Below are 27,113 nucleotides of genomic sequence, written 5' to 3' on the forward strand. Positions count from 1 at the left end.
GCCTCTTCACCAATCAGAGCGTGGCGCGGCGCCTCTTCACCAATCAGAGCGTGGCGCAGCACCCCCGGCGGGCCAATGGGAAGCCGGTCCGCCTTGCGGCGCAGGCGCGCGGGCCGCGGCGCGCCCCCCGCGTGCCGGCGCCCTCATGTCGTGGCTGTTCGGGCTCAACCGCGGCGCTGCCCCGGGCGGCGGCGGGGACGCGGCGCCCCCGGGCTCCGGCAGCGGCCTCTCGCTGCCGCCCGTGCCCGCCGGCGGGGCTGGCGGCTCCGGGGACCGCCAGACGCCCAAGGACAAATGGAGCAACTTCGACCCCACGGGCCTGGAGCGCGCGGCCAAGGCGGCGCGGGAGCTGGACGCGTCCCGTGCGTGAGGGGAGGGCGGCGGGGCTCGGGGGAAAGGGGGAAAGGCTCTGCTCCGTGGGACGGCAGGAGAGCGGTGCCCGGGAAATTGCACCAGGGTGTGAGGGATGGAGGGGCTGTTCCAGCTGAGGGGATGTTCCTCTCTGGAGCAGAGAGCTGGGAGGGTGTTTGCGAGAAAATTCCACAGACACTGAAGGGTTTCATCTGAGGGGATGTTCCTCTCTGGAGCAGAGAGCTGGGAGGGTGTGTGTGTCAGAAAAATAGAAAATTCCACAGGCACTGAAGAATTTAATCTACACCCGTGGAGGAAGCTTAGATTGGTGTGTGTCAGAATCAAAAATAAAAAATTCCACAGACACTGAAGGATTTAATCTACACCCTTGGAAGAAGCTTAGATTGGTGTGTATGAAAATCAGAAAAATAAAAAATTCCACAGACACTGAAGGATTTAATCTACACCCTTGGAAAAAGCTTTGATTGGTGTGTGTCAGAATCAAAAATAAAAAATTCCACAGACACTGAAGGATTTAAACTACACCCTTGGAAGAAGCTTAGATTGGTGTGTATGAAAATCAGAAAAATAAAAAATTCCACAGACACTGAAGGATTTAATCTACACCCTTGGAAAAAGCTTTGATTGGTGTGTGTCAGAATCAAAAATAAAAAATTCCACAGACACTGAAGGATTTAATCTACACCCTTGGAAGAAGCTTAGATTGGTGTGTGTGTGAATCAGAAAAATAGAAAACTCCACAGACACTGAAGAATTCCATCTGATCATTTGTCCTTGGTGCCCAGCTGGAGCAGGAATTGTTTTGTCTCTGCTCTGTGCAGAGAGCTCAGCATCCCCTCGTGGGAAGCTCAGAGCCTCACACTAAAGCAGCAGAGAATGTGAAAAATAGAAAAGCCAAAACCTGAGGCATCATTAGAGAATCTGAAAACCAGAAAAGTTAAAACCTGAGACACCAGCTGTCCATGATCTCTTCCCCTCCTCCAGGCCATGCAAAAGATGCTCTGAGCCTTGCCCAGATGCAGGAGCAGACCTTGCAGCTGGAGCAGCAAACCAAACTGAAGGTGGGTTGCAATTCCTCACCTTGGAACTCCTCAGGCAGCTGCCAGGTTTGGGAGGGACAAAAGTAAAAGTTTTTCCTCTGCAGAGGATGATAAATTTTCCTTTGTGTTCAGCTTCAGCAAATTGTAGTTATTTGCCTTTAGGAGGAGGAAAAAAAAGTAATTCTGCAAAGTGACTCCCAGCTAATTTGGCTAATTCTGACACAGTTTTTTGTGGCTTTGGTTAAAACTTGAATGTCCTCAGTGGTTTTGTGACTCCTGGAGTATCTCTGCTGGTTTTGGGGAATGACAAAGGGTTTCTGTGGGAGCTGTAAAGTAGCTGGGTGAAGGACAGATTTCTGTTTCTCTTATAAAGGACTTTAGGGATTGTTTTTTCTAAATTGTGTTTAATCCTGAAATGGTCGATGGTATTTCTTAGGAGCATTGAGAATTTAATTTTTATTATAAATTCAATTATAATATATTATAATATTTTATTATTTCTATTTGTCATCATTTTTTAACTTTATTGTGTCAGTGGCCATGTTTTATGGGTACCACTCTGAATACAGAGGGATTTCTTGGAATGTGATTGTCAGCAGAGTTTCTGTACAGGATGATGTGTGAATTTCTGGTGGTTAAATTCTCTGATTCTGTACCAGGAGTACGAAGCTGCCATAGAACAGCTGAAGAATGAGCAGATCCGGGTGCAGGCAGAAGAGAGAAGGAAAACACTCAATGAAGAAACCAAACAGCATCAAGCAGTAAGGGAATGAGGGGGAAGCCAAGTGAGGGTAGATTTTGTTTGTATCTTCCCTTATAGAAAAGGCGGTGATGCATTAATTATCCCTTTAATTATCCCTTTTTTGGGGAGAGGTGGTCTGGGGGTGTTCACTGAGCCCATGTTCTGTCCTGGATTTGTGATGTTGAGCTGGATTTTTAATCCTCTTGGACTTTTGTTCCCAAGTTCTTGAACATCCAAAGGAACTAGTGGTAGCAGTTTCTCTTTCTGTGTTTTTTTGGGATTTTCCTAAAGGGCTTTTCAGGGAAATGTTGAGGAATACTGGTTTGTCAACTGAATGAAAAATTAAGCCTTTAAAGATGAAATGGCTCTGAAGTTATTTGGATTTCTTAAGTAGCTTGAAACCCTATTTCTTCTGAAATAAACAGGAAATAATATCTTAAGAGGAGAAATGATGCAAATCTGAGTTGTTTGGAGCAGAGTTGGTTTGTTTTAGCTTGAGTGGCTGATGTGGCAATAATCCTGAAACAGGGAAAACAACAGCTGGCCTTAATGTTAAAAGCTAAATTCTGGGGATTTCTTACTCTAAGAGCACAGGAGATGAGGGAATGGATTAATTCTAATGGTTTTTGGTAATTGATTCATTCTAATTGATTTATTCCAATTCTCCAGCTTGGGAAGTTTGCTAGAACTGTTGATTTGGCACGTGCTGCTTTTACCCTGGCAGAGTTTGGACTTTGAGCAGGGCTGGCCCAGGAAACAGCTGCACACTCAGCTGCTCTCTGGGGTTGTTCCTTCACCTCCTGCTGCTCCCAGGGCATCATCTGAGGTCACAGCAAACTCAGAGGTTATCTGAAATCACAGCAGTCTCAGTCTTGGTTTATTCCATGGTGTTTTACTGGTGCTGAGGAGATAATTCCCAAGCTTTTCTGCTATCTCTGTGTTTGGAATGGAGAATGATGTCACCCCTGGCACACAGTAGATGTGGATCCTCAGCCCAATTCCAGTTCAGTGGAGATGACTTGGGTTGATTTGGAGTTACAGTGATTGATAAGAGGAATTAATGAGGAACAAGTAAATCTTTATCCAAACCAGAGCCCATCAGCACATCCTGGCAGTTCTGTTGCTTGCAGTCACCAGTCCAGATAATGTGGTTTAGAACATGAAAACCTTTTTTTTCCCACTGAAATATCTTTTTCTGGGCCACGAAACCTTGCTCTTTGCCTTGACATCTGTGATACCATAAAATGAAATCACACTGTAGAGATTTCTCAGCACAGAAGAGTTTTTGGTGCTGAGTGAGGATATTTGGCCCTGTTCACATTCAAATCCAGGATAATTTTTTGTTGGTGTGGATTTTCCCATTTTATTTGTTGTTTTTTCCTCCTGAACCTCAATTCCCTGAGGAGCAGGCTGTTTTTTAACTGCCTAATCTGTGTATTCTGTTTTGTTTTTTGAAGAGAGCCCAGTACCAGGACAAACTGGCACGGCAGCGCTACGACGAGCAAATGCGACAGCAGGTAGGGATGGTTCCTGCTCTGATCCAGCTGGGAATGGGCTGGGAGCCTTCTGAATTCCAAGAGATGCTCTGGAGCTGTTCCCTGACCTGCTGGGCATTGTTTATCTGTATTATCTGCTCAGCATCAGCAGTGCACATCAAGGGCTGGGCATTAGGACAAAGAATGGAATTAGGAGGAAAAATCTGGGAGATGGGGAGAGGAAAACACACTTCAACCTGAGCAGCAGCTTCTTGAAAATATTTGTAGTGATGCCTTGTAAAAGCTGGCCTAGAACAGAGACTGGACAGAGCTAAAGAATAAATCAGGGATTTATGAAAGGATCTCCTCAATGGATCCACTTTGGGCTGCACAAGAGCCCAGCTAGGGCTGCACCCAAGATGAACCAAAATGGGCCCAAAAAATGGATGGTTGGTCACAAAATGATCAGTTCTGCTCCATTGGCACCTTGGAGTTCATTGTCCCATTCCAGCTCCAGCCCATCAGTCCCATCCTGCTTGTTTTTCTCTCTCCAGCCCACGCTGTTGGTGCTCCTGGGCTGAGATTTGGATCATTTGTCCTTGGTGCCCAGCTGGAGCAGGAATTGTTTTGTCTCTGCTCTGTGCAGAGAGCTCAGCATCCCCTCATGTGGAGCTCCGAGCCACACACTAAAGCAGCACAGAATGTGAAAAATAGAAAAGCCAAAACCTGAGGCATCAGTAGAGAACCTGAAAAATAGAAAAGCTAAAAGCTGAGGCATCAGTAGAGAATCTGAAAAACAGAAAAGCTAAAACCTGGCATCAGTAGCAGTTAAGTTTACACTTGATGGAGTCATTGCAACATCAACATCTCTTCTGCTGTCATCTCTCCCTGTAGCAACTTGCTAATGAGGAGAATCTGAGGAAGCAGGAGGAATCTGTGCAGAAGCAGGAGGCCATGAGGCGAGGTGAGTGTTTTGTTCAGCTACTGAGGGTGTGAGGGCACATGGAATCCTTGTGCTGATCTTCGTGTCCATGCTGTGTTTGAGGTCAGATTGGCAAGAACAGGTAAATCCCAGGAGCTAAAATTACCAATTGCTTCCAAGGTTAGTTTTAGAAAGGGCTGCACTCCTAAACATGTGCCCTGTCACTCCTGGATTTCCCAGTGAACTGTCAGCATCTCTTGGTAGAATAACTGAAATTCTGATTTCATACTGGAACAACCTAAAATAGAACCAGTTTTGAGGAGGGAAGAGAAACAAAATATCTTCTGGGAGGACTGATTGAATCTGTATCACCTCATCTCCATTCAGCTTCCTGCAGAAAATAAAAAAACTGTGGTGTGAAATTGCTTAGTTTGTTGTTGGGAATTTCCATAATTCCTGGGTTTGCAGAACTCCACGAGGGTGCAAGTCTCAGAAATGTTAATTTTAATTAGTGTTTGGCTGAATGGGATGGGGAAGGGTGTTTGCTCCGAGCACAGATGTGGCCAGCTGTGCTGCCATCCAGTGAAGGAAGTGCAGCCTGAATAAAACAGCCCAGTGGTGAAACCCTGTAGGGTTGGGTTATTTTACTCCAGGATTTCTCATTTGTTCTCCTTTCACACAGTTCCATGTTTGAAGTAACAGATCTTCCAAAATCCCCTTTGGGACCGGCAGCTCCGTTTTGCTTCTCTTCCTTCCATTGCACAGCGATTTCCCTGGGATTTTCCTTCTCCTTGGCATTAAGCCACCCAAAAATTTGCCTTCTCTGCTGCTTTTTTTTTACCCAAGCTACCGTGGAGAGGGAGATGGAGCTGCGGCACAAGAACGAGATGCTGCGGGTGGAGGCGGAGGCGCGGGCGCGCGCCAAGGCCGAGCGCGAGAACGCCGACATCATCCGCGAGCAGATCCGCCTCAAGGCCGCCGAGCACCGCCAGACCGTGCTCGAGTCCCTCAAGTGGGTGCAGGCAGGGCCTGGAGCTGCTCCACATGTGTCCCAGCATGTGGGAGAGCCTGGGGTTTGTGCCTCTGGAGCCGCTCCACGTGTGTCCCAGCACATGGGAGAACCTGGGCTTTGTTCCTCTGGAGCTGCTCCACGTGTGTCCCAGTATGTGGGAGAGCCTGGGGTTTGTGCCTCTGGAGCTGCTCCATGTGTGTCCCAGCATGTGGGAGAGCCTGGGGTTTGTGCCTCTGGAGCTGCTCCATGTGTGTCCCAGCACATGGGAGAACCTGGGGTTTGTGCCTCTGGAGCTGCTCCACGTGTGTCCCAGCATGTGGGAGAGCCTGGGGTTTGTGCCTCTGGAGCTGCTCCACGTGTGTCCCAGCATGTGGGAGAGCCTGGGGTTTGTGCCTCTGGTTCTTCTCCAAGTGTGTCCCAGCCTGTGGGAGAACCTGGTCTTTGTTCCTCTGAGGAATTTCAGTCTGGTTCTTCTCCACGTGTGTCACAGCACATGGGAGAACCTGGGCTTTGTTCCTCTGCTGCTTCTCCACGTGTGTCCCCACATGTGGGGTTTGTTCCTCTGGAGCTGTTCCCGGTGTGTCGTAGCCTGTGGGAGAACCTGGTGTTTATTTCTCTGGTGCTGCTCCATGTGTGTCCCCACACATGGGAGAACCTGGGGTTTGTTCCTCAGGAATTTCAGCCTGGTGCTTCTCCACGTGTGTTCTCACGTGGGAGAACATGGGGTTCCTCTGAGAAATTTCAGCCTGGTGTTTCTCCAGGTGTTGGGCTTTGTTCCTCTGAGGAATTCCAGTGTTGTGTGAACTCTCTAGCTTGTCTTGCTACATTGTCACCTGAATGGCAACCATGGACATTTACAGTGATAGAATTTTTCTAGCAGATTATTTCAAGCCTTGTTCTCTAGTCCTGGAGCTCGGCAGCTCCGAGAGCCCCTCAGTTCTTTCAGTTCCCCTCAGTTCTTTCAGAACATCCATCACAAAAGTATCATGCAGTTTGGCTCCACAGGGGTGAGTGTTTAGCTTTGGAATTGGTTAATTTTAGGTCCTTTGAGATTTTGAACCAAAAAAGCTTTAGAGTTAAATACCTCTAGTTCAGCACAAGTAATGCATTAAAGAAGTAAATTGATACCATCTTAAGGCCAGGTGCTTTTCTGGATTTAATCCCAGCTCAGGTGTAGGTATCAGATGATTATAAATATATTTTCCATGCTTGTTCATGTTCCAATTCTGAGGTGATCCCTTAGCTTTGACTTGTTCTGAAGAAGATTAGCAACTTCAATACAATCTGAAAGCCTGCCTTTAAAATTTATCATTGAATATATTGAAATCCTTTTCTCTCCTGCTTGCCACAGGACAGCTGGGATGCTCTTTGGGGAAGGATTCCGTGCTTTTGTGACAGACTGGGATAAAGTCACAGCCACGGTAAGGTTGGGAAACCTGTCAGTAACTTCCAGAAAAGCCTGTCTGTAAATGTGTGTTAAACTCCTGATTGTGCCACAGCTTTATATCTAATTTTGATGTAAACCTAAAGGGCACTTAGAGAACTTTTAAGTGTGCTAAATAAATTGATTAAAAGCCAGACCAGCATCTTTTCACAGGATAAAAAGAGTTTGGCAGTGGAATCTTGGGGACATGAAGTTGTTTCTCAGTATAATACGTAGAGCAAAACAACAATGAAAATATATTTTTGATAGTGTGGCTGGTTAAAATAGAAATTTTGCTTTAAATCAGTCACCACCACCTGCTCCACCCTCTGATTTTATACACACAGGCTGATCCAAAACATCCTTTGCCTGAGAGCTCTGGGGAGGACAAGCCAAGCTTTCAGTGGCTCCTTTTGTCATCTGTACCTGGGGTGTCTGCAGCATTCAGAGCCTTTTGTAGATCAGTGCTTGGTGCTTTGAGCTGTGCATTCACTTGACCCAGATACCAATTTCCTGCATTATGGTCATTTTTGCTTCTGACATGCTCTTCTCTTGTGAATTTGGGACATTTAGCTTAAAAAAAAAAAAAATAAAAAGGCAAGTATATTTTTAGAAAGGAGATAATACAGCTGGAATTCATCTTTTCTGTTGCTTTGAAAAGTTTGAAATTACTATAAGGTAAGAACCAGTCAGTTATTTTAAGATTCTTGTAAATGAAAGCTGAATTTTCAGCTCTGTCTATTCTAAGGACTGCTCTTTCTCTGCCTTCTCCCAGCCAAGCAGAACCCCAAAGGTTCTACTTCAATTTTTTTTGGTTCATTGTGGTTTTAGTGTAATTGACTTTATTTATCAGACACCCATCCCTTTGCTTGCTACTTTATGACAAATAGGTAGACTGTAATCAGACTGATTTTTAGAGTGGACAGTTGCATTCTTGTTTGATGCAGAACTCATTTTTAAAGCTCTGTGTCTCTGTATCTTGTGACATGAACATCAGTGAAGTCCAAAAGTCTGAGAAAGTGGCCTCAGATCCATCCAGGCAGAGGAAACTTTGTGCTGGGTGGTCTAAGAGAGCATGAGATCATGGCACTGCTTTTAGAGGGAGCTGCTAAAAAGGTGAAATCTGTTCTGTGTCTGAGCTGAACTAGGTGTGGAGATCCCTCACTCTCTGCATCTCACAGTTCTGATCCCTTCATGTTTCCACCCAGAGCAGAAGTGATGTCACACATTTCAGCAGAGTGAGAGCTAACAGATGGTGCCTCATGCTTTATTGAACAGTGCCATCCTTGTTGTCCTTGAGGCTTTTGACCCTGATCTGTGCTTGCAGGAGAAGTCAGCTTATTTTAAAAGCAATTACTGCAGTTTGCTCTTGTCTCTGATATAAATTATTGGCATCAGCTTTAAGCTGACTCCAAAGTCTGGAGTCTTTCTGCTTCACTGGCAAATTGATGGGAATGGCTGATTTTGTGGGGTTTCTGAAGGAGCAGCCCAGTGAGTGATGGTAATTCCCCTTCCCCTGGTGGCCATTCCCATTCCCATGGTGGCCATTCCCATTCCCCTGGTGGCCATTCCCATGATGGTTTTGGCTTTGTTGCTCCTCTGGAGCCCCTAATTCCCTGTTGTGTTGGGGCTGGCAGAGCTGTCACCTTTAGCAGATATTCTCTTTTTGTTCCCCTCTGTGCCCTGCCTTGGTGGCAGCCACAATTCAGCTGTTTTACCTTGGCATCTGTAATTCAGCTTGCATTTTCTGGTGTGGTCAGGGGCATTCTGGCAGGCAGCACCTGGTTTATCTTCATTGCTCAATTTAGTTGAAAATCCAGCCCCACGCTTTTTGGCTGATGTGGCTGTTTTATCTTCATTACTCAATGTAGTTGAAAATCTGGACATCCCCACATTTTTTGGCCAGGATGTACTTTTGGATTCAGGACTAAATGCTTCACTTGTGCTTCCTCTGCTTTTCTTTTTTTGCTGTGCAAGAGCCGTCAGGGAGTGTGAGACCTTGACTGTCTGAGCAGGGATAAAACACCTTACCAAAAATAAACCCCTCCTGCTCAGCATTTGTCCTGAATCTTAATTCCCCACCACAGGGCAGGCTGCACACAACAGCACTGCCTTGCCAAGTGATTTTGCTCATCTTTTCCCCCTTATTTTTTGCAGGTGGCAGGCCTGACCCTGTTGGCAGTGGGGGTTTATTCTGCCAAAAATGCCACGGCTGTAGCAGGGCGCTACATAGAGGCAAGGCTGGGCAAACCCTCCCTGGTGAGGGAAACCTCCCGGATCACGGTGCTGGAGGCTCTGAAACATCCTATCAAGGTAAAATTCCCCTTTGTTTCTGTGTTACACTCAGCAAAACTCAGGCTGGGATTGTCAGTGGGTCTGAATAAACAGAATATTGGAGGTGGAATGGATGGGCCGAGCCCACTGGTATTTTTCTGGAAGATGTTTTGGTCCAAGTGAGTTGTCAAAATGTGGATTTTTTTCTACCTGTGAGTAACTGAATTTGTCCTCTCAAGGTTGGTAAACGTCTCACCAGCAAGGCTCAGGATGCCCTTGAAGGAGTTGTTCTCAGTGTGAGTACTCTGTTTTCCTGTCGTGGGCTGTGAAGGATGACTTTGGATTCTAAATAAGAGCTGCTGGTTCCTTAAACTCACTTCTAAAGCTGTAATTCCAGCAGTTTTGGAGTCATAGCACCCTTGGGACACTGAGACCATAAATAAGCTGCTGTGTTCAGTGTGACATGCATTAAGCAGCCTGTTCACCTTTTTTTCCTCTGTGAAGAGCAGTTGGAAGTCTCAGTTCAGACCTTGCTCTGCTGCAGTTTCTCTCTGTAGTCAGCATGTAAAGATTCAGAATTCCACTTGTGCCATCTGAAGTTAAGGATTACTGAACCCAGACCTGCTTCTAGGCCAAAAAAATCTAAATATTGTGTGCATTTGCCCACAACTTGCTAATTAGTGCTACTTCTGTCTGTTTGCTTCTGGATTTGATTCCTGGTTATCAGGCAAATTTAAGAGCTGCTTGAAGCTGCTGAGAGAAAATGCTCCTGCAGGAATAGCTCTCTCCCAGTATCCCCAAATGCAGTAGTAATATAAACATGAGTTTATGACTTGAGAAGGAATTAGCACTGCAAAGAGTTGCTTATGTTTTGACATATCCCTCCCAGGGCATCCATTAGGAAGTGAATATTTAGGTGTTATCTGTTCCTAGAGTAGTCACTGCTCTCCTTCCTGCACTGCTGCTTTTTCTTATGAAAGAATTGTAGCCAAGTGGACAGAAAATCAAGTAAATCCTCACATAGGACAGGAAATGACCTTGGTGTGGAGTCATGAGCAGCTGAAGTTAAGACTTAAAAGCTTGATCCTGGAGTGCTGCCTCCTTCCTGCAGGTACTGATCTGGGAATCTGGTAGGTGCAGCTCTTTTGGTACCTTCTGATCTTTAAATTTAACTCTTTTCTTGCAGCCCCAGCTGGAAGCACGTGTGAGAGACATTGCCATAGCAACAAGAAACACAAAAAAGAACAAAAGCCTGTACAGGAATATTCTGATGTACGGTCCCCCTGGCACTGGAAAAACTCTGTTTGCCAAGGTAAAACCCTGCCAAGATTCTGCCAACCTGCACCTTGCAAAGTGTTCTGAAAATTCCAGGGCCTGAGGAGCCTCCCTGGGCTGAAATTATTGCTGGAGTGTTGCATAAACATTGTGTTCCTGTTGGGGTGGGAGGAAAGGCAGCCTGCCTGCTTCAGCCACTTGGATTCTGGTGCTGAGAGGGAGCAGAGGAGCCTTTCCATCTGGGAAAGGCCCTTGGCAACTGGGATTTGTGGGAATCACAGCAGCAGCCACTTCATACCCACCTCTGGTGGCTTTGTGCCCTTGGCTAAATGGCTCTTCCCTGCTCCAGAGCAGACACAGGCATGGTTCCATGTGCTGAGGCACTGCCAGGATGATTTTTACATGGATTTGAGTCAGAATTTGATTTTTTCCCTTGCTTTTCGGTGCTTGTCCACAAGACCTGAGGTTTCATCAACTTTTTAACAGTGACAGATTTGCCAAATTGATGCAAGTTGATTTTTTTTTTTCTTACATCAGTACGTGAAACCCCTACCCCAATAGTTTTCTGAGATGATGGCACCTAAAGCTTTGTATGGCACCTACTGGATTTCTAAAACCACTTAGTTTGGGTTTCTAAAGCCAATAGAGATGGACAGAAATGGAAAAAAATAAACAATACACAAGTTAAAATTGCCACAAAGTGATAAAGAACATAAAGAAGCAAAAAACTCCCCTTTTCAAACCAGCACAGTGACAGGACTAAACTGCTTTCATTCCCTCTTCATCCTCCATGGCCTTGCAGTGAAAGAAAAGGTTTAATTTGTTGTTTTTTGTTTCATTGCAGAAATTAGCTGTGCACTCAGGCATGGATTATGCCATCATGACAGGAGGGGACGTGGCCCCCATGGGCAGGGAAGGGGTCACAGCCATGCACAAACTCTTTGATTGGGCCAACACCAGTAGGAGAGGGTAAGTTGAGTTTTGATTTAATCCTCAGTTTGGGTTTTGGCTCAAAAAACCCTCACCACAAACTACACCAGTGTAGTTCAGCCCCTCAGTCGCTGTTTTTGAGTAAGGTAACACACAATCTCCTGGAGTTTTCCTAGAATGGGTGAATCCTTGTTAATTAGTAATATTTTAAAAGCTGGAAACTTTTGCTTTTCTGTTCTCTCAAACCCTTCATGCACCAACTTTTCCAGATCAGTCATAATTTGATTGTCTGATCTCACCAAGCAGGAGGAGACTTCTGCCCACTTGAAAGCTGGGACAAATTTCCTTCAGGGTGATTAATGATCTGACAGTAATTAGAAGATTAGCACAAATAGATGTTCACACTCTGGATGTTCCCTGTTGCAACTGCTCAGATTTTAAACACTGATAGTATTAAAATCCAGCTTCTGGTTTACTTTTGAGTCTCAAGCAGGAAGAGTGAATTGTAAGAAATAAAAGAGGATAAGGAGGAGATAGATGCTAAAGCCATTGACATCAGGTACAAAAATCACAAACACAAAAAAGAACTTCTGCTTTTTCAGTCACCTTTAAAAGCAAATTTTTATCTGCAGAGATTTCTCACATTGAGGCTGAATTTTGGCTCCCTGATTTTGTAGGAGTGTGTCGTTAATTTGCTCCTAGCATTGTAAATGGATTTTTTCAGTGCAGAGGTTGCTTGTCCAGCCAGGATGGTAAAATTCAATATTGAACTTTTCAGGAGGTGTCACTTTGGGTTTTCTGCTGGTTTCATCTCAGATCTGGAAATGTGGCTGCCCAGTGATTTATGTGTTCTCTCATTGCTTGAGATGGACATTATCTTGCAGTGTCTCTTTTAATCCTTGCTTCATTCATCATCTAAATCTTTCTATTTCCCTTTACAAAGTAAAAAAAAGCAGGGATTTAAAAGCAGGATTTAAATTTTTAAGCTTCTATCCTAAAGAGCTATAGAAGGGAAGGTGTTAGAATTTAAGTGAGCTGAGAATTTAAGTGAGAAGTTGGAAGAGATGTGAGGATACTCAGCTGGATGTTCCCATCAAGGAATTCTTTTACAGCACTGCCTGGGTCTGAATTTCTCTGCCCTAATAAAAATGTCTGTGCATTTCAGCTTTCTGCACTTCCTGATCAAAACTTAAATGTGTCCATAAAATCAATATTCTCACCTCCAGTAGCACTGAAGTATTTAAGCATATTTAATTCTGTTAGCTGTTGCCTTTAATAGCTGAAATTGTGATAACAGCCACTTTTCTGCAGAGAATATTTGGAGAAGCTGGGGCTGGGTAGAAGATGTTAATAGGCCTGAAATCCCCTGGAAGACAGCTGGGTTTGAAGTTAGGCAAGGAGGTAATACAAGCTGTGACAGCTTTATGAGCAACCTGGTTCTGTTATTGATAAACATCTTTACAGGCTCAGTCCCTTGGGTAGAGCACTGCCCTTAGGTTATAAGTGAATTTATTTTGGTGAATAATTCATGGACTTTATTAATTCACTTCTCCACAGGTAGTAAAACCATTACATTAGTGCTGCTGTGGTTTGGAAAAGAAAAACCTCACAAAATAACAAAGCAGGCTGAGGAGAGGACTCTGCTTTGAGCTTTTCAGAGTGGCATAAGGAAGAGAAATGGCATGGAGGTGTCACTGCCACCAAGATTTCTGTATTGTGCCCTTGCACACATCTCTCTGAAGAAAAGGGAATGCTAAAATATCACTCAGACTTCAGCAGGTGTAAATTTCAAATATCTGCTGCAGCTTGGCAGTAACATCCAGCACTGCCAGCCACAAACTGCAGACTGTGCCTACGAAAACTCCCAGCTAGATTTAGAAATCTACAGGAGTTTAAGGTCATGTGCCTTAGTCTTGCTTCAATCTGCTTCTGAACAGCAGTACCAGAACTCCAGAGGCCTGGGGGCAGATTTATGGCCTGAGCTGTGTGAAATGAATCCATTTTTCAGCTGCTGGGCTGAGCCAGGTGCTCCACGGACAGGTTGCTGCAGCTTGAAAAGCTGCCTTAGAAATGAGGTTCCTTGTGCAATCCTTTGGGTGTTGGCAGCTGTGGGTGCCTGGCAGTGGGGCAGGAGGATCCTGGAGCCAGCTGAGCCTCTTGGAACCCTGAGAATTCCAGCCCTTCTGTGCTGCCAGGCTCTGACCCCCAGGAGAACCCTGCACTGACCTGGGGCTGTGGAGAAGGTTCCAAAATGGAATGGCAGAGCTGGGATTGTGGGGGGGAGTTTGGAGAGAAGGGTGGGAAACTCAGAGTTTGGGGTTTTAGAATGTGGTGATATATAGAGAGCAAGATGGAGGTTTTAGGGTGAGGGCTGGTCCTTCTTCACCTTTTTCTTCTCCACCTCCTCTTTCTTCTTCTTCACCTTTTTCTTCTCCACCTTCTCTTTCTTCTCCTGTACCTTCTGCTTCTCCTTCTTCACCTTCTCCTCCTCCTTCTTCACCTTCTTCTCCATGGCTTTGGGTGGTTTTATGCAATTGGATTAAATACTCTGCATTGCAGGCCACGTTGGTTATTGGGTTAAAAGTAAAAATAATTTAGGTGTTATTTCTTAATTGGACAGTTTGTCTTTAAAAAGGCCTTGGAGAGAGAGAGAGACAGGGCTCCATTTTTAGTTTGTTGGAGTGAAGTGCTGCAGAACTCAGGTTTTGTGACACTCTAACATAGAGAAGAACTAATAAACATCTGAAAACAAGAAATTCCATCTTGTCCATGGCAAAAAAAAAGGAGCAAAGGCTCCCCCAGGCTGACTTGCTGTCCTGTTACTGTGGGGTGCTTTCCTTTGCAGCCTCCTGCTGTTTGTGGACGAGGCCGACGCGTTCCTGAGGAAAAGGGCCACAGTAAGTGCTTGGTGTGTCTCTGCTCTGCCCCTGCTGCACTGCCAGCCTGGATCTGCCCTCAAAAGGCAAAAAAAATAAAGCTGCCAGGTGCTTCAGCACTCATCTGATTAACTGATGATCATTTTTTGAATTTTCTTTTAAATACCTGTTGCTGCAGGTCCCCAGCTGGGTAATAATTAGCATTGACTCCATGGTTCAGAAGGCTAGATCAACTGCTTTATGATTATATTATTTTATAGTAGATTATATTGTATTACACTATATTACAGTAGCAAGAGCTCTCACTAACTAGTTACTCAAAAACTTGTGACTCTCTCTCCTGAGAGTCCTGCCACAGCTGTGGGTCTGCTGGGTTATTGAATCCAAACACCATCACCAGGATCTCACCTTGGCTAAACAATCTTCAGAACACATGAGTAGAGATAATAATTGTTTTGATTCTTTCTCCTAACTTTCCCAGGCCAAAGCTTGAGAGAACTCTCTCTGTTCTCTGACTGAACTGAGAGTTCCATAAATACCTTTTATGTATTCTCAAGACCCTTTGCAGTTTTCTGTTATTTTCTGTCTTTGGGGTCTCGTGAACTTGTTGGAACCCATGTAGCTGTAACTGATAATTGCTTGTGTGTGCCTGGAAAGAGGTGTTTTGCTAAAAATAAATAAATACTTGTAATTTCATTTCATCTAATATCTTGACATAGTCCTAATATTTTAATTAGGGCAAAAAACCCAAACATCCTGAAAGCCTCGCCATTAAAAATCAAAAAACCCTACACTACCTTAAAATACCAAAATCCTCTCTAAAACACATTTCATAAACTAAAATTAAACCCAACTAAGGGAAAATACTTTGGAATAAATAAATATCACACTATTCATTCACACCTCTCATTAAAACATCTTTATTAAATATACTAATTTATAAAATCTATAAAATTGTAGACATGCTCTATCTACTGTGAATGTACATTTCAGAGTATTCCACCTTAGCAAATTGCTGCACCATAAAAATCCTTGTTAATTACAAGATAAAAACCCTTTATCCCTTAACCATGTCTAATTTTAAGACCAAGGAAAAGGCATCAGTGGCCCAGTCTTGTTGGGGGTTTTGCAGCAGGAAAATAGGAAGGAAAAGAGCATTTATTGAAGGTTGTTCATGCTGGTACCTTGCAGGGTTTGGGCTTTGTCCCTACAGATTTTTATCTTTCAAAGTTTTCATTACAAAACTGATTTTTGCTACATGAACAAAGTTCCAGCAGCATCTTCCCCTGTACAAATAATTTGTGTTTCCAAAGTCAGTCACCACATCGTGCATCCAAAGAAGACCTGCTACTTCAATCCCAGCTGTGTATTTAAATCCTAAAAGCTGTGTATTTAAACCTTCTCCAGAAGGTTACTTTGGATGTGTGAGTGAATCCTTTGCTTATTTTCCTGTAATTATCACACTGGAATTCCCAGCTAAAATAGCAGGGAAAGCCACCTGGGCCAGTGGCCAGAGCATTGGGTTTGAAACCAAGAAATCACTGGATAAGTGTGGATAAATCTGTAGTCTCTCTCCTGGAACCTTTTTTTCCTGGGTATATAAATCAATTTTTTTCCCCAAGGTGTTACAGTGCTTTGGATTCTGCTGAAATGCAAGTGCTTGGCTATATACAAGATTGTCAATAAACAGAATTCTGTTATTTGACAATTCATTTGACAACAAATTATCAATAAACAGAACTCTATTACTGGACAATAAATTGTCGAATAACAGAATTCCCTTTGTCCTTAATGCTGAATTAAGCTCTGACCTCTCTGCAGTCCTCAGCAGCTGATCCTCCTTTGGGTTTCATCTTTGCAGGAGAAAATCAGTGAAGATCTCAGAGCAACTTTAAATGCATTTCTGCACAGAACAGGGCAGCACAGCAACAAGTGAGTACCCAGTTTCAGCAGCTGATACTTCCCTGGGTTGAGGAGAGTCTTTAAAGGGTCTCTGGTGTACAAATGGAAGTTGGAAATTATCTGTGCTGCTGAGGGGTTGAATAAAATCTGCAGAGAATATCCCCCTTTCACTTTATGTGCTTGTTCCTCCTTCAACTTTTCCTGGCACTTGGAAATCAGAACAGAAGGAAATTTTTTTCCTTGAAACTTCGGTGGTATTTAGACATTTTGAGTGTCTTGATGTTTATATTTTCTTTCTTGGCGAGTTACTGTTTATACAGGATCCCAGGAAAATCACTACCACAAAAATTCAGAGTTATCCTGGCTGGGTGCTTCGTGTTCCCTGGAAAAATCCCTTCAGTGCTGCTTGTGCCTCTCCAGTGACCTCTTCCCATCTTGTGCTTGTGTGGGCAGGAGCTTTGAGGCAGATGAGTTTCCATCTGACTCCTTGTGGGCTCCCAGAGCTCTTCCCTCCTTGCTGAGCAGAGTGGCAGTGTCACTGTCCCCAGCCCTGCTGACTTTGTCACCTCCATGGGAACTCCCTGCACCCAAAAAACACCCCCAGAGCTCCTCCAAGGCAACTTAACGTCAAGGGGAATAAAGAACCATCCCCTGCTTGTCCCTGATTTGCAGGACAAATATTTATTGTGATTATTCTTGCAAATATGACATAGTAATACTTACACTGAGCAATTTATAGACCAACTCCATGGATAATTTCAGAAGAGATCTGCTCTCCTCCCAAAGGGAAAACCAAGGTTCTTGCAGGATCTGCTCAGTTTAACCAAAGTCATTTCCTGCCTGTCATGATAGAGAGGTGACCTTTCCTCCACCTTCCTCAAATCATATTTGGTTTTTTGCTGTGAACTTTACTTAGTTGTTAGAATTTCTCTTGTCACAATTGAGCCAACAAGAAAAGTTGTCTCTGGCTTTATGTGGGGAAAGTGAGGTTTTTAATGATGAACTCCCCTCTGTGAGGCTGGAATGAAAGACTTTTTAAGTAACCTCATGACATTGAAATAAATATCCTGGCAGGTCACTGTTCCAGGACATTTTCTGTCCTTGGGGTCTCTTGAACTTGTTGGAACCCATGCAGCTGTAACTGATAATTGCTTGTGTGTCTGTCCCAGAGGTGCCTGGCAAGAGGTGTTTTTCTAAAATAGATAAATTGTTAGAAAGCAAGGTGTTGATCCTGCAAGAACCTTGGTTTTCCCTTTGGGAGGAGAGCAGATCTCTTCTGAAATGATCCATGGTGTTGCTCTATAAATTGCTCAGTATAATTATTATTATTTCATGATATTTGCAGGAATAATCACAATAAATATTTGTCCTGAAGATCAAGGACAGGCAGGGAATGTTTCTTTATTTCCTCTGATGTTAAATTGTGTTGGAAGAGCTCTGGGGGTGCTTTTTGGGTGCTGGGGATGTTTCTTTCTTTCCCTGATGTTAAATTGTGTTGGAGGAGCTCTGGGGGTGCTTTTTGGGTTCTGGGGATGTTTCTTTATTTCTTTCCCTGATGTTAAATTGCCTTGGAAGAGCTCCGGGGGTGCTGAGCTCTCATTTGCAGTGAGTAAATTCAGCCCTGAATTCAACCATGAGCCATTCAAGGACACTGAACATGCCCTGGTGATTCATACACTGCTTTTTACTTCTGAGCAGCCTTATTGCTGCTCTGGGCAAGGAGCAGCCCTGCATCCATGAGTGGGAGCTCAGTGGAATGGGTGAAATGGGCTGTGTAAATGGGCTGCTCTGCTGAGACCCTGAGGAGAGCTCTTCCTTCAGCAGGGAATTGTCACCAGCATTGGGAATTGCTGCCTTCAGCTTCCCAAAACCATCTTGTGGGGTAGCTGACTGGCTGAATATCAAGGCTGCACGGCAATCCTTAACTCAGCTTTGTGTTTCTGCAAGTCTTTGTTGGTAGAAAAGCCAGTTTTGTCTTGGCCAAGTTATCTCCAGAAATGACAGCAGAGAACACGGCCCCTTGTAGCCAATGATTCAGCCAGACAGCAAGGACATCAATATTCCAATAGCTGTGCTTAAAAGCCCATTTCAAATTATTAGGCACTATTAAAGTGGTGACATCAATTAAAGCATTAAAGTATTGGCACAGGGAAGAAGCATCATTACAAAGCAATAAAAAAAAAAAGGGGTTTCCAGCTCCAAAATGTAGCAGGACCTGGAGCAGCACATCTGTATCATGGAGCAGAGCCTGGTCTGCACACTTCAGACTGTTCTAAACAGCCCAAAACACATTTTAGTGTGCTGCTTGAGATGCTGTTAAAGCTATTTCTAAGAAATCCAGGGTTTTTTTCATGCTATGAAACATCTTTGATCCCGACCACGGCAGCTGCCGACGTTCAGACTGAACTCATTGATTTTTATTCTTATGGCTTTATCAGTCTATCCTTTTTTATTTTTTCCCCCTAATTCCAGGTTTATGCTTGTTTTAGCAAGCAACCAGCCTGAGCAGTTTGACTGGGCCATCAATGACAGGATAGATGAGATGGTGAACTTTGACTTGCCCCAGCTGGAGGAGCGCGAGCGGCTCGTCAGGATGTACTTTGACCAGCACGTCCTGAAGCCAGCCACGGAGGGCAAACAGTGAGTACCCCTCACAACTCTCCCACCTTGGAGAATTCTCTTGCTTTCCTTGGTTTTCCTCATCCCCTTTCCTGTGTATTCTGTCTATGAACCTTCTTTCAACGAGCAGCACAAGGGTTGGGAGATGCCTCTCGCTGTCTCAGTGCGACGCCATCCCAGATTTTTTATTGTGCCCTTAAAATTCAGGAGGCAGTAATGCAAGCAGGAATCTGTAGGAACTCCTGTGGTGTGGCTACACATCAACCAAAAGGTTGTTCTGCCTTTCAGGAGGTTGAAGCTGGCCCAGTTTGATTATGGCAAGAAGTGCTCAGAGATTGCCAGGCTGACCGAGGGCATGTCCGGCCGGGAGATCTCCCAGCTTGCTGTGGCATGGCAGGTGAGTGGGGCTTTTCTCCTGCCTCCCTTTTGCCTCCCTCTTCCCCTTCAGGGAGGTTTGAGGGTTTGATTCTGGAGTCTCAGATCCTCTCTCCCTGTGAAAGTTTCCTTTGTCCATAGGGTGGTACCAGATCACTGCTGCCTCTGGGGTGGGTGTTGGAATATCACCATAATTCCTCATCCCGTGCATAGGAGCAGTTTTGATAATCCCTAATGGGAAATCCCTCATGGAATTTAGGTCAAGCAGGTGAGTTTGGGGTCACTTTGGGCAGCCCATGCTGGCCACACTCATGGTGAAGCTCAGCAGAAGAGATGCCTGATGTTGGTGCCCTCATTAGGGCACTAAACCTTCCTCCTTCCCTCCTTTCTTCCAAACCCTTTCAGTGCAACTTGAGCTATGAAAGCAACAAAACTAACTGAAAAAAAAAAAGTTATTTCTTCCATACATAATAATAAGAAATGCAGTCACTTGGAGTGCAATTATTCACATGCTTACCAAGCTTTAGTGTTTTTGGTTTGTTTTTTTTTTTTTTTTAATTAGGTTTTCACCTTGTTTTGTCACAGCTGCCAGTTCCTTACTGGATTGTGTATTTTCATAAACTAACCTAGAAATATCAACTGAAGGAGTGTGCTCCAATTTGTGTGTCATGTAACCTACTCATGTCAGCTTCCTTTCAGGGATTGTAAAAACAAAGTGGCTTTTTGTTTAGTTCTTAAATTTTTAATATCGTTTAGCAGCTTACAAATGTCTAACTAAAGTTGTACATTTCATTCCTTCTACTACTGATCTTCCACTTTTTAAGGGACAGGAATATTTATCCTTTCTAGTATGAATTAATTTCAATTGCAGCAGTCATGAGCTGAGGTCCAATTTGAGTGCTGTTAGTTATTTTATTCTCTGGTGGCACACAGCTGGTTAATCTTCCTGTATAATTTTTGTGATATTGAATCATATTTCAAAATGTGTGCTGTCATCTGCCCCACATATGTGAAAGGCTTTGCTGCCAACTATTTCCTGTAATAAGAAGTTGTGATAAATTATGTTTTGCTTTTTATCACCCCTTATCAGTAAGTTTGTCATTTCTCCCCAGGAATGACCTCAGCTTTTATCATTTATCCTTTAAGTGCTGGTGAAGGAAGGAAAAAGGTGGGGGTGACTAATTTTCCCTGACAGATTTAAAAATGTACCTCGTGCTGCCAGCACTATTAACAAGGTTGGGTGTAAAATTGCAGCAGGAAGTTGTTGTGCTCCTCTCTGCTCTCATGAAACACCCAAAAGGCTTTAAATAAAAAACCACTCAGGAGAGGGGAGTGGGGAGAAATATTTGAGTTGGTTGGATGTAGCAAGAAACTTCATCTGTGTTAAAATGAAAGTTAAAGTTCAAATCAAAGTTAAAAATAAAGGGACCTCATTTCTTGTTGGTCAGGAAGGGGAGGGGGACATGCCAGGGGCCAGTGGCAGCCCAGGGACTGGACATGAGGGAATCCAGGCTGGGCTGAGAATTGTCCTTTTTCCATCACTTGTGATGCCTCAAGGTTTTAGATTTTCTATTTTTCATCTGTTTGTAATCCTGCAGTTCTTTAGTGCAGAACCCTAAACTCCATGGACACTGTGAGCTGCTCTTTCCCATTCTGGGCAGACACAACAATTCCTCTCCAGGCCTGGCAATCAAGGACACCTCACTGCCTCAGGCCCCAAAAAAAGTTAAACAAAAATGAGTTTGGGGGCAGCAAACTTGGGGTAAATTCCTTCATTACCTGAAGCTGTAATTGGAAGATTAATCCCCCAATATACAGATGGACCAAACTTATAAAAATATGAGAATCTGTGACTTGTTGTCCCTTTTTTGGATGAGGAATTTGGAGCTGCTGTTCCTGCCAGGAACCTTGGCAGGACGTGTCCTCCCTGCCTTTGGGTTTTTCTGTGTGAAGTCCCTCAGCCCCTCTCCAGGCAGGTGTTTTTTACTCACCCCCAGCTGCTCTCCTGGGTGCTGTTGGGATTTTAGGCCCTGTTTTAGCACTGGTGACTCGTTGTAGCATCAGGGAATCTTTAAAGCTGCAGTCTTCGAGCCTTTCTGGCAGTGTTTTCCTGCCTCCAATTCCTGCCTTCCTGCTCTCCTTCCCGTGGTGCTGGTGCACCCCTGTGGATGGCTGTGCTCTGAACTGGGTCAGGGAGCTGAGCAGAGTTAAAAATAGCTTGGCAAGATGAGTTAACTGCATAGCTACGGTGCTCAGGGTAGGTGGGAGCTGCAGGGACCAGGAACTGACTCCAAAAAATCCTCACCAGGCTGGATGCAGCAGCTTAGGGTGCTTAGACACTCTGTATTTCTTATATCTCATATCAAAATACCATTTTTGGTCTTTTAATTCTCTTTTAATTCAAGGTGCTGCCTGCCAAAGGTGGGGAATAATCTGATTACAGAATATCCTGAGCTGGGAAAAGCCCCCAGGGATCATCCAGGTCCAGCTCTGGGCCCTGCAGGGCTCAAACCCCATAACCCCACCCTGTGCCTGATGTGAGCAGCCCCTTTCTGAGTGCACACCTGAGGCTCAGTCCTGAGCACGGGAAGCTTTGTGTGGCCCTGATGGAGTTTGGAGCTTCTGGGATCATCTTCCCTTCCCAGAACTGGATCCCAGAGATGGTTTTGGGGAAATTCTGAAGCTTTAGGGGGTGAAAGCATCACTAGCATCAGCTCTTCCCTGAGCCAGCAGCAGTGGCCACTCTGTCCTGTGCCCTTGCAGTGAGTTCCCACGAGGATTCTCCTGCCAAAAATGCCTTTAAAAACCATCTCAGTTAAACTGAGAAGTATCTGCAGCTTTCAGAGGCTTAACTCCACCATAAACTGGATTTGGGATGTGTTGGCTGTCATTTACATGAAGTTCTAACCCACTGCTGTTTCAGTCTGGCTCTGGCTGTCCTGAATTTACCAACAGGAGAAAAAAACAAGATGCAGAGAAGCCAAGAGTGTAACCTCTAGCACTGGGAAAAATATTGCTGTCTGGCACAGCTAAGAGTGTGCGTGCTGAAAATCCATTTTAATCTCTTCTGCAGAAGTCTGAGCATTCCCTTTTGTCCTTGTGCTTTTCCATTGCCCTTTATGGCTCTAGCATGGACTCGATGCATTTTCACCTTAAAAATTCCCCTCAGCTCTGTTTCTAGTTGTGTGCAGACTTGCCAGCACTGTATCAAGCCTGCTGATGTGCTTTAGATAAAATGTCAAAACCTAAAAGCAACCTTTCACTATTCCAAGCTGTAATCTTGGAAAACTCTTCTGGCAGCACTTCAGGAGAATTCCCAGGAGTTTTATGTCCCAGTGTGAGCTTCCTGTCATTTCCTTGCCTTTATGCCACTGACAGAAAAGCTTTTTTTTTTCCTCCCTGAACCTTGTTTATGTTTTAAAAATAGCTGTTGTATTTTTTTTTTTTTCATCAGGCTATTTTCATTATAAATGGGATTTAAATGATACAGATGAGTCTGGCCAGTTTAAAATAAACCACAAATCTTGGCTGAAATGAAACATGAGGTCATTCAGGCTGGACTTGTCATCTGTTCCATCCTCACCAAACAAAACCATTCCATAATTGGGTTTGAGGGATAAAACAGGAATTGCTGCACTGGAGAAAAAGGGTTAAAACTTGCCCATGCAGGAGGCAGAGGTATGAATATAAATGAAGCTTGGTACCATTTTTATGTGTGTGCAAGCTACTCCCAGAAGGGGCAGCTGCTTCTCCCATTTGCTTTCTTGACAGCGAGGGCCTAAGGCTTTCTAAAAATAGAAAGTCATTGAGAAAATCAGCAGAGCATGAACTGCACAGCTTTGCAGGAGGTTCCACCCTGGGCTGGACGGGCTGTGCAGTGCCAGGGAGGAGGGCAGGCCAGGCATCCTTCCTCTCTGAGCCCTGCAAGCACAAAAATGCCTCCCAGGAAAGCTCTTTCTTTTCCATTTTCAAACAGCCCACCAGGGCTGTGGGGTATTTTTATTAAAAAATAAAAATGTAAAGGGAGTAAGTGAGGTCTGATCAAAACCTTTCCAGTGTTCCCATCTTTTGCAGAGAGGACAGGAGGGCTTGGGAGAGGTGGTCTGGGAATATTTGGCAGGTTGTGGCACCCTCAGTGCTGAGGATCCTGCTCAGGCAGTGAGAGCAGCACAAGAACCTTTGAGAAGAAAGAAATAAATAATAATAAATAGTGAATTCTCTGTTTACAGACCTGCTCCTTCTCTGCACTCCCTCCCTGAGGCCAGGCTTTACTCCTGGTTTTAAGCAGGAGCAGCAGCCTGCCTGGAGGAAGGATTGCAAAGGGTTTGCACAGGGAAGGGATTTGATGGTGCTGGCAGGAAAATCCAGCACCTGCCAACTCTGCTGGTTGTGCAGTGAGACCTTTTGTGGTCCAACCACCCAAAAAAAGGTCTGGAAAACAGGTTAGAGGAGCCTGCAAACCAACCCGGGTAACTTTTGCTTATTGCTGGGAATAATTTTTCCTCCTGCAGTGAGGTATTTCTCCTTCCATCTCCTCACTGATGTAATAGGCAGCTCTAACCTCAGCACTGGGGTGGTGACAGAGCAACAGCTCATCCTGGGCTTTGTCTTCTGCCCCATGGGCATCCCTGGGCAGGAGAGGTGTAAAAGAGTCACACTTGAGTTTGTTCCTGTGCTGCTTTTGCTGTCAGACACGTTCCTTGCTGGAATTGATGTTTTGCACCATCAATAATTGATGGAAGCTGTGTGTGATGCCTCAGAATCACTGCAGTGAGCTGTGAAATCAGAGTTAGTGCTCCTCACCGGGACAGGGCACACAAGGGCTGGACCTGGGGAGAAGTTTGGGGCCCTTAGGGCCAGGCAGGGTGGATGTGGGGAGCTGCAGGGCTGCCAGCCCTCATCCCAATCCCTGTGCAGCCAAGGAATCTGTGTGCAGCCAAGGAATCTCTGTGGAGCCAGGGGATCTGTGTGCAGCCAAGGAATCTCTGTGCAGCCAGGGGATCTGTGTGCAGCCAGGGGATCTGTAAAACCTGAGAATCTCTGTGCAGCCAAGGAATCTCTGTGCAGCCAGGGGATCTGTGTGCAGCCAGGGGATCTGTAAAACCTGAGAATCTCTGTGCAGCCAGGGGATCTGTGTGCAGCCAGGGGATCTGTGTGCAGCCAGGGGATCTGTGTGCAGCCAGGGAATCTCTCTACAGCCAGGGGATCTGTGTGCAGCAAAGGAATCTGTGTGGAGCCAGGGGATCTCTGTAAAGCCAGGGGATCTGTAAAACCAGAGAATCTCCGTGCAGCCAAGGAATCTGTGTGGAGCCAGGGGATCTGTGTGCAGCCAGGGAATCTCTCTACAGCCAAGGAATCTGTGTGCAGCCAAGGAATCTCTGTGCAGCCAGGGGATCTGTAAAACCAGAGAATCTGTGTGGAGCCAGGGGATCTGTGTGCAGCCAGGGGATCTGTAAAACCAGAGAATCTCCGTGCAGCCAAGGAATCTCTCTACAGCCAGGGGATCTGTGTGCAGCCAAGGAATCTGTGTGCAGCCAGGGGATCTCTGTAAAGCCAGGGGATCTGTAAAGCCTGAGAATCTCTGTGCAGCCAAGGAATCTCTCTACAGCCAAGCTCCCTCATTGCCTGAGCTGCTCACGGGAGCACTTGCAGAGGGAGGAACCAGATTTAGAAATCTGCAGCTCGGGGGCTGCTCTGTTACCTTGGAGATGGGTGCAGCTGACAGCACAAGCATCCTTCCCTCGTGTGCTGTGCTGGCATCTGCAGGGTGGCCAGGCTGAGCCCCAGCTGTCCTGCTGTGTCCCCTGCACAAGGGACAGTCCCTCTGCTGCCTCCCAGGCCTGTTCCCTGTGTGGGACAGGGCTGGCAGGAGCTGGCAGCCCTTTCCCCAAGGAGCTGTGGTCACATTTGTGCTTCCTCTCCCAGCCACAGGATCCCGTGTTTGCCAGCAGAACTGGGCAGGGCGGTGGGGGGAAAGGGAAGGGAAGGTCCTGTGGGCATTTGAGAGCAGCCACAGCACAGAAGTGATGCAGGGGAGGTTCCTGAGGGAGTGCATGAGGAAAGCAGGAGGAGGCACATCAAACATCATTTCAGAGGCACCACGTTGCCCATGTTCCCCCCAGCACTGATGTTCTGCTGTGAAAGTGTTTAAATGATTTTCTGTTGCTTTGGATGGAGTTGTTCCATCACCCCCCTGCACCCACCTCTCTTCACCTTGTCGGCTTCACACGTGCAGCTCTTTTAGAGCAGGAGAGGAAATTTAAAGGAGCCAAGTGTGGTTTTTTTATTCTGCAAACAAGGGCTTGGATTCCCAACAAATCCAGAGGTGGGCAGAGCTCCTTGCTGGCGATCTCTGCGCGCCGCTAGCCATGAGAGCGTTGTGGGGGAAATCACACACGGAGAAGGGAACAGCAGGGAGGGAGCAGTCTGAGATGTCCCCTGATGGTGGCAAATGCCATCCCTGAGCTGTCTGAGGTGTCCTTGTCCCCACAGGCAGCAGCCTACGCCTCGGAGGACGGCGTGCTCACCGAGGCCATGATGGACGCCCGCGTGGCCGACGCGGTGCAGCAGCACCGGCAGAAGATGGAGTGGCTGAAAACAGAAGGAGCTGAGGCAAACAAAGAGACTGCCAGGAACCCCCTGCTGCCTTTCCCCAAAGGGACACCGGTGTGAGAAACCTGCAGGCTTCACGTGAAGAGAGAAAAAATAAGGCAAAGGTTTGGTGGCATCGCCCGTGGAGAGCGGCCCGTGGTGCCAGGGAGGGGCTGCTGCCTCAGCCTGCCATGGGTCTCGTGGTTTTAAAGTGCACCAGAAAAACAAAATGGGTTCAAAAAGGCAGAAGCAACTGAATTTATTAAAGGACCCCTTGGTGAAATACCACTGGCTGTGTTGGTTTCTGTGGCCTGACCCCAAATCCTTCTGGGGTTTCTGTAGTGTCCCAGCACTCAGGACCTGTGGGAACCTGGGCATTGTCCAAACCTGACACTCCCATACATTTAAACCTGTGGGGTTTGTGCTCCAGCAGAGGCATTTCTCACCCTTTTATCCCCAGATCCTGCCCATGACACAGCTCCCTGCTCACTTGAGTTGCCCTTCAGGGTAATTTTTTCTTAGAAACGTGGATTTGGGGGGGATTCACTGCTTGAGTTGGAGTTAACACAAGTGGTCTGAGAGCAGCCCCACATATTTTTCCCCCAAGTAAACCTCTTTTCTCCATGGAGAGGTGAGTTTGGGGCACACAGATGCAGCATGGTCTGAAGAAAGAGATGAGTGGGGCTTTGCTCCCACTGCTGCCATCAAGCTGCTCTTGCCACACAAATTTTCTACTGCATTTCTGAAACAGCTGAGAAAATGTGCCATTGTCAAGCCCTGAACACGAGCCTGTCTTGATGAGATGACATTTGTTCAGTGCATATGAGAGACAGCTTAGAAAATCTGATTCTTCTTTTTTTTCTGTGTTTGAACTGGATTTGAACTCTGTGCTCTGCTCTGAGGCCTCTTGTGTAGCTGCACAGCTCCAGCACGTTGGCCTGACCTAGATCTGTGCCCTTGAGTGCCTTGCTGAGCAGTTCTCACACGGGAGCTGCTGAGCTCAGGAGCAGAGCCCCGGCCCTGTGGAGTAGCAATGTGTCCCCTGCTGATGGAGTAAACAAGTTGTCCTTAAAAAGGATAAAAACCCAGAAGTTTCTCTCCTCAATTTGGTTAAAAGACACCTCGTAGCACCTCAGGGACTTCACCTCGAATTTAAGGACACCCAATTGGACAGAAGCCAAAAAGTCCTGCCTGAGCAATTCACTAGAAAAAGGAGAAAATTAAAGAAATAAATCGCTTTTGTGAAGTGTTTTAGCAGGAGCAAGAACCTCTTGCCCTGGCTCGT

The 27,113-nt window shown here is 45.6% G+C and overlaps 1 protein-coding gene across 1 annotated transcript; it reads left to right on the forward strand.

Moving 5' to 3' along the window:
- Positions 1-171: 171 nt before the first annotated feature.
- On the forward strand, positions 172-26,113 carry LOC110470313 (ATPase family AAA domain containing 3A). The gene is made up of 16 exons (XM_021529848.2): positions 172-362; positions 1,357-1,433; positions 2,072-2,173; positions 3,612-3,671; positions 4,524-4,593; positions 5,398-5,563; positions 6,915-6,984; positions 9,144-9,299; positions 9,500-9,556; positions 10,447-10,572; positions 11,380-11,504; positions 14,311-14,362; positions 16,203-16,273; positions 18,716-18,883; positions 19,151-19,259; positions 25,730-26,113. Exons 2-16 carry the CDS (start codon positions 1,389-1,391, stop codon positions 25,907-25,909), a joined length of 1,557 nt encoding a protein of 518 aa, XP_021385523.2. The 5' UTR covers positions 172-362; positions 1,357-1,388; the 3' UTR covers positions 25,910-26,113.
- The last annotated feature ends 1,000 nt before the right edge of the window (positions 26,114-27,113 follow it).

This window comes from Lonchura striata, chromosome 24, assembly GCF_046129695.1.
Source record: "Lonchura striata isolate bLonStr1 chromosome 24, bLonStr1.mat, whole genome shotgun sequence".
NCBI lineage: Eukaryota > Metazoa > Chordata > Aves > Passeriformes > Estrildidae > Lonchura > Lonchura striata.